The sequence below is a fragment of the Hypanus sabinus genome, chromosome 6 (genome assembly GCF_030144855.1).
Source record: "Hypanus sabinus isolate sHypSab1 chromosome 6, sHypSab1.hap1, whole genome shotgun sequence".
NCBI classification, from domain to species: Eukaryota; Metazoa; Chordata; class Chondrichthyes; order Myliobatiformes; family Dasyatidae; genus Hypanus; species Hypanus sabinus.
The window spans coordinates 55,572,596-55,587,507 of record NC_082711.1 but is presented as its reverse complement, the minus strand read 5'-3'; the positions used below and the strand labels follow the sequence as shown (position 1 = coordinate 55,587,507).

Below are 14,912 nucleotides of genomic sequence, written 5' to 3'. Positions count from 1 at the left end.
GGGGTAAGTTTTTCAAACAGAGAGTGGTGAGTGCATGTAATGCACTGCCAGCAGCGGTGGTGGGAGTGGATACAATAGGGTCTTTTAAGAGCCTCTTAGGTAGGTACATAAAGCTTAGAAAAATAGAAGGCTATGTGCTAGGAAAATTCTAGGCAGTCTCTAGAGAAGGTTGAATGGTTGGCACAACAATGTGGGATGAAGGGCCTGTAATGTGCTGTAAATTTCTATGTTCTATGTATTGTTAAAACACGTGGTTATTTAACAGTTTGAACCAGTCAGGCCATTTTCCTCTGACTTCTCTCATTAACAAGGCATTTTCGCCTACAGAGCTGCCACTCACTCAAAGTTTTTTTTTTGTTTTTCACACTATTCTCTTTCAAATCTGAACACTGTAGTGTGTGGAAATCCCAGGAGATCAGCAATTTGTGAAAATTGTGGATAGTGAAGAAGGTAGTCAAGCATATTGTGGGATACAGATCAGTTGGAAAAATAGGCAGAAAAATGGCAAATGGAGTTTAATTCAGGCAAGTTGAAGATTCAGAGGTCAAATACAAGAGGAAAATATTCAGTAAATGCCCCTATAGGAGCATTGGTATAGACAGTAATCTTGGTTTAGACCATACCTCCCTGCAAGTAGGTGGGGTGGGATGTGATAAAAAAAGACAGGGAATACTTGTTTTCATTAGTTGGGACATTGAATATAAAAGGTGAAAACCCCTGTTACAGTTGTATAAAACTTTGCTTTGAAACTACTGTATGTCCAGAACTTCCAGACAAACTACTGGAGGAACTCAATGGGTTAAGCAGCATCTTGGAAGCAAAGGTGTAATTGGCCATCCCTACAAATTGACATTTGCCATACAAGGCAAGTTATCAAATCATGGAATATTGTGAGGAAATTTTACAGGAAACTACTATGTTGGGTACTGAGGTCAGAACTCAGAGAGTTATGAGCATACTGACAGATGGATGTTGTTGGGATTGGTTTGGGACAGTGGTGAGAAGATGCAGGTGTTTCAGACTTGTGTCAAGCTGGGAGTTTGGGGATTGATGGATGGGAAGGTGTCATTAGTATAGAGGGTGAACCCAAATGCAGGGGGCTTTGTAATGAGATTTAATCAATGGGGTGTAACCCAGAACAATTATTAAAATCATTTTTTTTCTGAGAGTAACTGAAAGGAGTGCCCAACTTTCAAGATCATGATATTTGTGGAATCGGTTAATGCCCTTAGAAGGTAAAAGCTCAAGGGTAAAAACAAACAAGATTATCCAATGAGATGAGTGACTAAAGCAGTTTTTTTAAAGTACAAAATTTGAAACTAACTTCTGGAAGAAATACAGCTGTACAAATCTTTGGTTAGATTGTGCTTGTAGTAATATGTGTAATTATGGTTTCCACACTATAAGACAGGTGTGATTAAAGGAAGAGGGATTGAAGAAGAAAATTAACAAGGATATTGCCTGGACTGGAGGGCTTGACTTGTAACGAATTGGGAAAACGGGGACAGTTTTCCAAAGAGTAAAGAAGGCTGAGGAGCGCTTTCTCAAGGATTGTAGAATTATAAGTGGCATAGATAAGGTAGAGAGTCACAGTCTTTTCCCAGGAAAAGGGAACTGAAAACTGGAGGACGTAGGTCTAAGGGAAGAAGGGGAAGATTTACAATGTACATGAGAGGCATGTCTCTCACATTGAAGCATCATGGGAGAAGGAATGTCAAGATTTCGTGGCAGCGGATGATGTGGATAGAGGGCTCTTCTCACGCAATCACTTCCACTTTCTCTCAATGGTGGGGACAGTTTGCTGCTAATTCTTGAGTCAGAGAATATCCAAATAAAAAGTGACGAGGAAGGCTGGAACATCATTACAGCAATTGTTTGTTGGTCTCCCCTTTTGTTCTGAAATGGGTGACATCTCTCTTTCCCTTGTTTATGAGAGAAAGTGTGTGGTAAATAATTGTTTTCTGTTGATTGCAGATCATGGGGGGCTTTGCTATTGCTTGGTGGGTGGTGGGCACTGACTGTACTGAACTGAGTGGGGGCTGTTGCTTGTGCAGGGAGGAGGGAGAGGGGGCTTTGGGGTTTGAACATTTTTCTCTCATTTATTCTTTTTGTGTTCTGTTTGTATGGCTGTCTGCAAAAAGTAAGAATTTCAGGTTGTTTACTGGATACATTTACTGATAATAAATAGAACCATCTGAACACAGCATTGCTGTTATATGAAATAAACTACCAGATAAGATGATGGAAGTAGGTACATTTAAAACATTAAACATGTATGTTTTGACAGTTTTTGTGGACAGAAGGGGAACATGGGCCAAATGCTGGCAAATTGGACTAGCTTAGACAGATATCTTGGTTGGCATGGATGAATTGAGCAAGGGGTCTATCTTTGTGTTGTGTGATCCCATGAATCTTTGAAAATGCATTTAATAGCATAACTTGATTGAACAACTAATAGTACTTTTGAAAGGGAAGCTTATAGAAAATGTCAATAAATGTCATTAAGAGTACATTATTCAGAAGAGGGTTACATGAACCAATGTGGGTCATCTGAAAAAGTAATGAATAGTTACTTTATTCCAATATTTACAGTAGGGAAAGAGAACAGCATCCCTAAATTTCAAGCAGAGAGCTCCAGAGATGAGGACAACAAGTGATGGTCGTGAGACACAGAGGAACAGCTATAGGATTGCTTTGAGTCGGTGGACTGGGCTGTGATTAAGGACTCATTTTTGGATCTGAGTGAATGCACCATAGTTGTCAGGGACATTATTGAAACAGCTGTAGATGAGTGTGTCCTCACAGAAACTTTCAGGGTCATCCCCAACTAGAAGCCCTGGATGAACTATGAGATTCACAATCTGCAGAGCACCAGATCAGATACATTAAAGTTTCGTGACCAATGAAGTTACAAGAGGTCCAGGTACAATCTTCAGAAAGCTACTGCATGGGTGAAGTGACATTTCTGGACTAAACTTTAATCAACGATAGATACTATACAGTTGTGGTAGGGCTTGAATGCTCTCAACCCTTCTAAAGTAAAATCAAGTCACACAAGTGACAGCAGGGATTCACTTCCAAAAGAGCGCAATGCCTGTGCTTGCTATGACTGTAAAAACAGAGGAACTATCAGAGTGTTCACTAAGTTCTTCAACCTCTCTCTTCAGCAGTCTTGAGTACCCACTTGCTTCAAGCAGGCTTCACTTATACTGGTGCCTAAGAAAAGCTTGGAGCCCTGCCTTAATTACTATTGTCTGCTGGCATTTACATCCATAGTGATGATGAGTTTTGAGGTTGGTGATGAAGCATATCAATTCCTGCCTGAGAAGTATCTTGGATGCACTCTAGTTTGCCTGCCGCCACAACTGGTACACAGCAGATGTCACCTCATGTGTACTTCATTCAACCTGAGAACACCTGAACAACAGAAGTGCAAACATCAGGATGTCAGTTATCAAGTACAGCTCGCCATTCAACACCACTATCCTTCAAAACTAATCAATAAGCTTCAAGACGTTGGCCTCAATACCCCCTTGTATGGTTGGATCCTTGGTTTACTCACTATCAGACCCCTGTCAGTTTGAATTGGCAACAATATCTCCTCCATAATCTCCATCGGCAAAGGTGGAGATTGCTATTTGCTTAGCCCGCTGACCGACTTTCTTTACACTTATGACTGTGTGGCCAAGCACAGCTCTAATGACATATTGACGTTTGCTAATGACACCGCTGTTGTCCAGGCTGAATCAAAGGTGGTGATAAATGAGCATATAGGAGAGAGATTGAAAATCTGGCTGAGTGGTGACTCAATAACAACCTCTTAATCAATGTCAGCAAGACCAGGAGCTGATAATTGACTTTAGGAGGAGGAAACCAGAAAGTCCGTAAGTAAGTCCTCATCAAAGCATCAGAGATGGAAAGAGTCATCAGCAAATTTAAATTCCTTGATGTTAACATTTCAGAGGATCAGTCCTGGGCTCAGCACCTCTACTTCCTTAGGAGTTTGCAAAGATTTGGCATGACATCTAAAACTTTGACAAACTTCTATAGATGTGTGGTGGATAATGACTCACCGCATCGCAGTCTGGTATGAAACAGCAATGCCCTTGAATGGAAAATCCTACACTGCTCACCACTGAGCAAATCTACACGAAATGTTGTTGCAGGAAAGCAACATCCATCATCAGGGACCCCCATCATACAGGTTATGCTCTTGTCTAACTACTGCCATCAGGAAGAATGTACAGAAGCCTCAGGACTGACACAATGAAGTTCAGGAATAGTTAATATCTCTCAATCATCAGGCTCTTGAACCAAAGGAGATAACTTCACTCAACTTCACTTGCCCCATCACTGAAATATTCCCACACCAATGGACTCACTTTCAATGACTCTTCACCTCTTCTTGGTATTTTTGTTTATTTATTTATGATTATTATCAATTTCTTTTTGTACTTGCAGAGTTTTGTTACTTTTTACATACTGGTTGAATGCCCAGGTTGCTGCCATCCTTCACTGATCCTATTATGGTTATTATTCCATTATGGATTTATTGACAATGCCTGTAAGAAAATGAATCTCAGAGTTGAATATGGTAACATACTGTATTTGTACTTTGATTAGCAATTTACTTTGAACTTTGCGATCCAGCCAGCACTAGCAGAGCAAACTAAGCATTAAGAAGTAAATACCATTCGTGCAGTGACAAATTCTGGTGTCAGAGATATTCTATTCCTATTAATAAAACAATGCTTAAGAGGCATTGAGAGAAGCACATGAATAGGCAAAAATGAAGTGATTTAGACCATGGTCAGCTCATGACACAGTGGTCCAAAGGACCTGTTCTTTTTCTGTGCTGTTCTATGTTTGAAAGGAAATCGTTAAGAAAACAAATACCCCCAGCCCCCTCATCACACAGGACATACCCTCTTCTCATTGCTACCATCAAGGAGGAGGTACATGAATCTCCTTGATGTGAAGACACACATGCAATGTTTCAGGGACAGTATCTTCCCCTCTGCTATCAGATTTCTGAATGGAAAATGAACCCAAGAACACTACCTCAATATTCTTTCCTGTCTTTTAGTATCACTTATTTAATGTTCTTCTCTGTGTATACTTATTGTAATCTTTTTTTTATTGATATGCGTTGCAATGTTCTGCTGCCACCAAGTAACAAATTTCACAAAATATGACAGTTATATGATACCAGATTCTGATTCTGAAATTGTAGCTTCTTCTCTAATTATTATTATTGTCTTAAATTAGGAATCATTCCTTTAGATTGAAAAATGTGCACAAGGAAAATCAAAGTGTTTTATATCAGTTAATTCAAATTAGCTAGGAGGACAAATTAAAAACAAAGTGACTGCCCATGATGATAGTTTTCAAATGAAATCTTAAATAAGGAAAGAATCATTCATGTCTGATGAGGTGTGGCTAGAGTAATTGGCAGGGCAATATCTATAGTCTTCCAGAGGGCACTCAATGAAATTCTTAAAAGGTCATCAGCTAAAGTTGAAATTGAGAGCTCATGATTCACTCAACTAGGAAATTAATTCACTGAACATCAGGAGACAGAGGATAAGGAAATGAAGAAATACTCAAGTTGACTTTGGTATCCTGCAGAGACCTATGTTGGGGCCACAGATATTGTAGTTACAACTGATTATGGAATGTATCCAAGTTTGGTGATGTCTTGAATATTGGAATCATGGAAACATAAAATTATGAAGTGACATTGAGATAGGGAAAATTGAACAATGCAGGCAAATTTGTAAAGGATTTAATGATGTTTCCAATTTTGGTAAGGAAGCAATTTTGCTGCTGCTGATAGAATAATAGTTTCACACATTCTAACAAAGTATGTGTTTGCTTTGATAATGTAATTTTGTGTCTGCTGGGGCTGTAAAGAGGTCACACTTTGATATTCTAAACAGCAGAGGACTACTTCAAAGAGGAGATAGAGCAGATGGGAATGGGTCACATTGCTGTGGATGTGAGATCATTCTGGGTGATGATGGTAGATATCTTTCTTTAATGGGCACTAGTAAACCAAATATTTTTATTAATAACATGTCTGCTGACACTGATCAAAAAGCAAAGTGCTTAATGCATGAAATTCTCAACAGGTCAAGTCACAGCTGTGGAGGAAGAAACAATATTACCATTTCAGGGCAAACATCCTTTATCAGAACTAAAAGATTGAAGAAAAAATCTCTCTCCATACCTGCTGGCTTGTTTGGTGAATATTTACAATGCTTTCTGTTTTAGTTCCAGGCTTCCATCATCTTCAGTTTTATCTGATTTTTGAATGTCAATGTTAACTTCGCATGTTTGCTAATTAACTAATTTAATATATAAATTTAAATTTGGCTGATGTAGGGATCCCAGTTAACATCCTGGATTCATTATTCCAGATCCCCAGATTCACTCTTCCAGTAACAAGAAGTCATGCAAGCTAACAGATTCCAGAATTATTATTGCCCAGTTGCAATTACATTCTGAAGCTGTGGATGGTATTATCAACACCTGTTTCATGGCCAGTATCAAGATCACCCAATCTATTTAGCCCCAGACTGCCTCCACAATTCCCTTAGGTTGTGTTGGCGATTAAAGTTACTTTGACAGACTGATAGTATTCCTATAAACAATACTGTTTATTTTACAGATTTCAACATCTGGATTCAAGGCGAAAGCCATTTATGGACCACATATCCATCTATGAAAACGCATTGATTCTGCTGCCTGCATTTTCTTATCCATCTGATTCTTCGATCTCATTTAAAGTGTCCTTCACACTGCAAGACTTTGGAGCAAAACAACAGGCAATATTTTTAAGTCCAACATACCTGAAATCGCTTACTCAGTTCTGGAAAGATCAAGGTATAAGCGAAATGTGCCTTTCTACTGGTCTCATAGTATTAAGTGCAGCATTGGAAATGTGTGAAGAAGTCTGGGTGTATGGGTTCTGGCCCTTCTCCAAAGATGTAGATGGAAACCAGTTGTTCCATCATTACTATGATAATATGATGCCAAAGAAAGTTCACTCATTTTCTAATGAATTTTACAAACTACTACTGCTTCACATGAAAGGGGTTGTGAAAGTGCAAGCTGGTCAATGTGGGAAATCTTCTGTGTAAGTCACTTTTTGGGATTTAATTTTTGAAAGGGGTTATAACTGACATGTATATTGGTAAATCTTCCCTAATGGTGAGTGATGTAGACAGAAAAAATAAACACAACTCAATTATTCAATGCTTGGTAATCAATCATCATTTCTTTGCAGTAATCCAAAATGTTATGATACCCTTAAAATCCAAAAATCTTTGATCTCTTGTTTGATGACACCTAGTGACCAAACCTGAGTAGTGGCCACAATGAGCACACTATGCTTCCTTGGATGACCGACTTCCTGTCCACTCGAATGTTAGTGCTGGTTCTTACCCACCCATTCCTGGCATCAAAACCAATCACCGGAGCGTTCTCTCCAATATCAGGCTCAGTCCAGCCCCACTTTAGTCTCCTGAATTGACCCATTCTCCATCCTCCAACGTTGACACTAAAAGTTTTCAGTTTTCTCAGTGGAGGAAAATCAGCAACTACAGTATATGAACTGCACCACCAAGGACCAGAATTGTAGGAAGCAACATAGTCTCTTTATCAGAGGCTACAGAAGTAGCTGGTGAAAGAGAATGTTGGCTGTGGCGATAGAGGGATGAAGTTAAGGGAATGGGAATGACAGATGTTAAGAGGCAGAGAGTGATGTGTGTAGAAGAAAAGAGTGGGTGTAAAGGGTTGGAAAGGAGATGGGGATGAAGGGATAGCAGGGTAAGGAACTAACGGTGGAAAAGTGGTGATGGGAAAGGGGAAGAGAGCCAGATTGGTGTGTGGATGTGATGAGCAAAACCAAGACGGACAGAAAAGAGAAGAAAATACAGTGAAAGAGAAATAAAGCAAAGAGGTGACAGTGGGTGAATGTGTGAGAGATGGAGGTAAAATTGAGGATAAGAGACAAAAGCTATGAAAAGGATTAGATGCACCCATCCCTTTTCTATTCTCAGATAGCTTGAACCTCTTTTTCTTTCCACACTCACTCCCTATCACTCTCCAACATTCCTTTTCATTCTGTTTGTCTCCCTGCTCATTTTCTCTCATCATGTTTCCGGGCTTATGAGAGAGCATCCAGGACAGCAGGAAAGTAAGGAAGGAGAATGGGACTGTTAGGACTTACTTCAGAGAACTAAGATGAACCTAAGAAACCCAATGGCCTGTCATAATTGTTTTTAAAAAATGCATGTGCACATCAGTGTTCACTAAATTCTAACCATTAAAAATGAATTAGTTTTGACCTTGTTTGAATTTCCTCTCACATCTGATCCAGGGTAACTGTGGCCCTTCTGTCAGTAAAATGATAAATAAAATCTGTTTCTTTCCCTAAAGTGAAGTCTCCAAAAAATGTCAAAGCAGCTCCCACATTAGATTAAACAGAGTGTAATAGTGTTTGGAGATGCGTATAGTGAGGAGACAGATGGTAAGATTAAATTATTTTACTGATTGAGGAAAATTAATCTCCACACCCAAGACTTCTGAAGATGTTTAATCTGATTTAATTAGGGTGTACATTGTGGTGCATCTGTTTCCACGGACTGGAGAATCCAGAACTAAGTTAAGGGATCAGCAACTTAGAATAGAAGGAAGGAGAAACTTCTTAACTCAGAAGTTTGTAAATGTTTAGAACTCTCCATACACGGGAACCCTGAGCATACTTTATAATGACAAATTTGGATGTCCTAGAAGTTTGGCAATTTTGATGTGGGGGAAGTAATAGATGAGCCACAGCTTCATTAAATAGAGAAGCAGACTTGAGGGTCCATGAGGTCATCTTCTGTTTGCTATTCTTGTTTCCATATGCTTTAGTTTTCAGAAGGACTGTAATTGTGGCTCGGTTGCTATGGTAAGGGATTTATAATTGGATAACCGGAAATGGATCTATTAAGACATATCTCAGCAATAACATTTCAACATGGGGTCTTCTATGAACATTATGGACATTTTTTAAAGACCTGAAGATCCTGAAAAGATCACATGCTATTCTTCAGGGTGTACAGTCAAACTTCTGTAATTGAAAGTTAAAAATAAACTACTGTTATGAAGGTACCACAGCTCTGAGGGGCCGAAGGAGCGGGAGCAGCCCCCTCCTTCCGGAGAATCGCAAGATCGCTATTAATTCGGGACTCGGAAGTGAGAGACAATGCAACGGTTTGGACCATTTGTTCTTAGAGGCACCTGTGTCACGTGCAAGTCCCGGCTACATGACAACTACCATGAACCTGAACACCCTCGGGCCATGTGGGGGTGGAGATTGCATCCCCCTACTTTGATGGACGGCTACAACTCTGCAAGTAAAGATAAAAGCAGACTGCAGGAGGCAGTACCCTAGCGATGCACCAGAGGAACTTGCTCGCTCAACACTCCCGGGAGAGCTGGAAGCCACTCAACGCCACGTGTGCTCCTAACTCCTTTGCCTGTGGAGCGGGTGGCTGATACTACTGAGAAGGACTTCGAACTAACAACGGGGAAACAACGCTTCCCTGATTTTAACGGAGTGGTCAAAAAGATACGGACAAGTCTTCTTTTCATTTTCACCGATCCCTCTAAAACACGTGAAACCCAGCCAGAGGGCAAAAGTCTGCAGACTTCTGAGTGACTTTTATATTTCCAACAGACAATATATTATCCCCTAGACAACAGCCGAGATTAATGATGATTATGACTATATCTGGGCTTTAGATTGCGTATTGGTGATGTGCATTATCTGAATGTTTGCATTAACCTTACTTTTGTGCCCCTTTATAAATAAAAACGTTTGAAAATAGTGACATCAGACTTCAACAGACCTCTCTATCTTTGCTGGTAAGTTATCCAGTTACGGGATATGTAACACTACAAACATTAGGAATCTGAAACAAAAATTCAAAATATTGGAAACAATTAGCAAGTCAGGCAACACTTAGGGAAAGAGAATCAGAATTAATAGAAAATTCTTGGCCAGAACTCAGAAAGAGAGAAAACATTTATTTGATGTTCCTGGGAGAGGTAGGATAACCCCAATGGGCTGAAAGGCCTCCCAGCCACCAATCGTCCAGAGAAGTCTGTCCAATTAATCTGTATAGCAGATACTGCCCAATCCAAGCAACATCATTGTGAACATGTTTTGCACCTTCTCCAAAGCCTCCATGGTGATAGAAACCGAACACAATACCCCAAATGTGGCCAAATCAAAATTTTATGCAGCTGCAATGTGCCTTCACAACTTTTATACTTAATTCCTTGATTAATAAAAACAAATTTGCCTCATTTACCACCCTATCCACCACGACAGGAAGTATGGACTTGCACCCCAAATTGCCTTCATACATAAATGTTCCAAATGTTCCTGTATAAAATTGATTAATTTTATGTTTTATACATACAAAATATAATTGATTATTGTATTATTGATATTTGTATGGCTAGAATTAGGTTTGAAAATCAATTTTGGTGTTTAATAAAGTGTAAAGATTAGTAATTTTCAAAAACTGACAATCAAAAAATGTTCATTTATTGTTTGTCTGACCTCTGCATTCTGAGTGGCTGGAATACTACACAAAACTCCAGCTATGGCCTAACTAATATTCTATGCAGTTCAAACATAATCTCTCCATTGTCTTTCAATAAATTACCCAATATATTATCAACATTCAACTATCATCAAGGGTCTGTGGACACGGTCTTTTTGTACAACATATAGCATCAATACTGCATTCCTCTGTCTTCCACTGTGATCCGTTGACAAAGTTTATCTATAACCAGCCTAATATGCTTCTGTCCTATTTTCTTTCAGGACATCCCACTTCACTTTTCAGCAGATACATTTGAAGTGTAGCAACTGCTGTAACAGAGGAAACTAGTAGCCTTGGTTAAATGGAGTAACACACACAAAATGGTGGAGGAACTCAGCAGATCAGACAGCATCTATGGAAGGGGAATAGAGTCAATGGTTCAGACTGAAACTTTTCAGTGTTTATGTGTGTTACTCTGGATTTCCAGCATCTACAGACTCTCTTGTGTTCTGGATAAAGTTTCCAGGTTCAAAATACTTGAATATCATTTCCTGTATACAAGTGTAAGGAGAATGAAACAGTTGTTACTCCCGATTCGAAGAACAAAAAAAAACACAAAATATAAAGAACAAATTAGTAATAAAACACACACACACAATAAATATCAATATATAGCATAGCTTATATACGGTACATAGTTTGATTGTAGGACCATAAAGTGAATCTAGGCTGTACATAAGGTGACTAAGGGGAAATTATAAGGTATTGTTGGAGTTAATGGGTGGAGATGTTGAACAGCCTCACTACTTGGAGGAAGTCTGGTGGTCCTGTTGTGGATGGTATATAGCCTCCTCCCTAATGGGAGTGGGACAAGCAGTTGAGGAGCGGGGTGGGTGGTATCTTCCATGATGTTTTTGGCCCTTTTCTGTTACCTTTCTATATATATGTACTTGATGGCAGGTAGGCTGGTGTAGTGATACATTGGACAGTTTTGACTGCCTGTTGTAGAGTCTTCCTGTCTGCCACAGTGCAGTAGCTACACCAAGCAGTGATGTTATAATGTTCTACTGCGCATTTGTAGAGTGACATGAGTATGAAAATGCAAAGTACAGCTCTCTTTAGTTTCCTCAGAAAATCTAGGTATTGGTGAGTTACTGTGACAGTGTAGATTGCGTTCTGAGACCATGAGAGATTATGTGTAATGTTCACTCACAGAAAATTGAAGCAAACAGTGGCGAAGACACATCTGCTCCATGGAATGTTTCCTTTCAGCCTGCCTCACTGAGTGAACAAACACTTGTTCCCTTACCCACATACAACTGTAGTGGTTGTTTGGTCCCTAAGGACCTCCACTGAATATCAAAGTGCTTGAGATTTTCTACTGAAAAGCTAAGTCCTACTGAAAAGCTAAGTCCCATTCTGAGGCATATGTTGAAAGCCTGTTCTATCCCTGGGCCAGCCGGCAATCAAGTTACTTCAAGCTTTAAATTGTTGCCAGTCAAATGAACTCAATTAATGCAAACAGAATGGAAATGACCAAACAGCTCACCTATTTTTTTTCCAAAGCTGCACTTCCCTGTGAACAGCTAAAACTGCAGTGTCTAACCTGGGTTTCTTGCAAACCTCCAGATACTCTCAGGAAATTTGTAGATTTCATGTTTACAATTCAGAACACCTCCCCTTGTAAAAAAAAGTTGCAATTTTCTAAATGCATTTAGTAAGGAGCCAGACAACAGTAATAGGATTAATAAAATTGCACAGTGGTTAGGGGAGTATGACAAGTATGCTTCAGCATTGTGCAAATCTATTTTTCCTCCATGTGCGCTACTAATAAATTTAGCATTTTTTTTACATTTGTGTTGGCAAAACCATTTATTTAAACATTTTATTTTCCTATTGACCATTTTTTATAGATACCTATATTATTGATTTAACTAATATCACTTCAATATGCATTTTGCTCATTCCAGACTGTGCTTTGACATGTTTATAATTCAGCGCAAAACAGCAAGTTGACTTTAATTAACCACTGGAAAGGCAAATTTAAAAAAAAAACAATTTGCCACATTCTTTGCCATTAACTTTGTCAGTCCTTCTTTACCCTGTTCATTGCCTGATGCAGAAAATTTATAGTTTAATATCTAAAATGTTATGTATTCATCTAACACCAAGAGTACCTCCTTGCACCTATGTAGCACAAATAGACACCTTCCCTTTTTAAATATATCTGCTGTTTCGTGGATGCATGCATTCTCTTGTTACTTCCTGAACCATGTATTCCAAAGTCTTCCAATGCTTTGTGCTGGACTGAAGTATAAGAACAAGATACCTAAAGTGAGAACCCCTCTTTGTAATTGTGATCTTTTCACTTGAAGTCAATTAAAATCATTTGGCTGAGTTGGAGCTGATGAGTGGACAAAAAGGGGGAAGAGAATTTGAGGTGGATTTTAAAGTACGAGTGCTGGGAAAAATAGCAAATGAATATTTATACCTTAGAGACACAAGAGATTGCAGATTTTAGAATCTGCACTTCAAGGAAGGAGAGAAGACTCTCAATGCCATTGTGGACAGATTAAGAGGTACAGCTGGGTGTTTCCAGCATATGTCTATCATCCCCCCACTAACATTGACCAATCACCTACCAGCACTTACTTGCATCACTTCTTTTTATATACATCTCCCCTCTTTCTTTCCAGTCCAGGTGAAAGGTCACAACCTAAGATGCTGATTGTTCATTTTCCTCTATAGCTGCTGCTCAACCTGCTGAATTTCTCCAGTGCTTTGCACATTGCTTCAGTTTCTGGCACCTGCAGTCTCTTGTACCTCTTCAATAGTGCATTCCTTACCTGGTGCAAGGTCAGGATGAGTCAGAGCTGCAGCAGGAAATCTAAAAAGGGGTAAATATCCAGAGGTTATAGTTCAGATTGTAACTCATGATATAGGTTTGAAAATAAAATGATGAGGTCCTACAATAAGTATTTAAAGAGTTAGACTATAGAACAAAGTGCAAAATGCCCATTATTATCATCTCTGGATTACTTTTGTTTCTATGTGCTCATAAATAAAGAAATAGGTGGTTAAACCAGATGGGGACCCAAGAAACCTCAGGTGCTGGAATCCAGAGCAAAATAAAACAAATTGCTGGAAGCAATTACAGAGTGGAACAGTTTCTGTAGGGGCAAGGGGATGAGGGATAGTGATGCTTCAAATCAGGATCTGCATCAGAGTTTGGATGTCTGGAGAGGGTGGATATGGGAAAGGGACAGATAGAGAATACAGGACATGATGGTTACTTAAAATTGGAAAACTCATTGCTCATTCCATTGAGTTGTAGACCAACTAGGCAGAATATGAGGTATTGTTCTAGTTTGTTGGATCTCACTCTGGTAATGGAGAAGGCTGAGAACAGGTGGAAATGGGAGTAGAGTTGAAATAACAAGAAGCTGTGTATATGGGATGGCCATGATGAAGGGAGAGTAGGTGCTCTGTAAATAAGTGTCCAATTCTGTGCTTGATATTGCCAATGTAGAGGAGGCTACATTGGAGGCACTGAATGCAGATGATATTAGAGGAGGAGACCATCAAACTTTACCTCACCTGAAAGATCTGTCTGGGTCTTTGGATCACGATAACAGTGCAAGGGCAAGTGTTGTGCCTCCTGTGATTACAGGCAAAATTTCCAGGAGTCGGGGGGGGGGGGGGGGGTTGAGTGGAGAGGGATAAGTATACAAGGGAACACAAGAGGGAATGCCCCTGCAGAAGGCAGAAAGTGGTAGGAAGGGGGAGATATGGCTTGTGGTAGAATCCCATTGCAATAAGCAGAAATGACAAATGATGATATGTTATATTGTAGGATAGGTGAGTGAAACATGATAACTAAGGAAACTATCTCAGTTCTGTTTGGAAGGAGGAGTGAGAGCAGGTCTGAGAAATGGATTAATCATAAGAGAATTTGTTCAGGATAAGAGCATGTTCATTCAGATACTTGAGAATGCTGGTTGTGGGAAACTGGTTAGATCTTCATTACTGAAAGAAACAGAATGATCTGGATATTCCTAATTGACGACTGCAGTGTACAAAGGCAGATGTATTGGGTGCCAAGAAGAGTATTGTCTATGGAACCTGAGATGACTACCTACCTGGCACAGCAAGATGGCTGAGTTAAAAAAAAAATAGTACACCCCTTTTCTGTTTGGAAAGATGACAGAGATAATTGACCAAAAGATATAGGAGCAGAATTAGGCCATTTGGCCCATCAAGTCTGTTGCTCCATTTCATCATGTCTGACCCATTTCTCTCTCAGCCCCA

General features: G+C 39.5%; 1 protein-coding gene across 1 annotated transcript in view; it reads left to right on the top strand.

The window, feature by feature from the left end:
- Positions 1 to 7,466, top strand: part of LOC132395152 (alpha-N-acetylneuraminide alpha-2,8-sialyltransferase-like) — a 75,079-nt gene extending 67,613 nt beyond the window's left edge. Inside the window, exon 6 of the mRNA XM_059971451.1 lies at positions 6,671 to 7,466. Within this exon, the coding sequence (XP_059827434.1) occupies positions 6,671 to 7,142 (472 nt within the window). The 3' untranslated portion in view covers positions 7,143 to 7,466. The remainder of the gene's footprint in view (positions 1 to 6,670) is intronic.
- Positions 7,467 to 14,912: the final 7,446 nt, after the last annotated feature.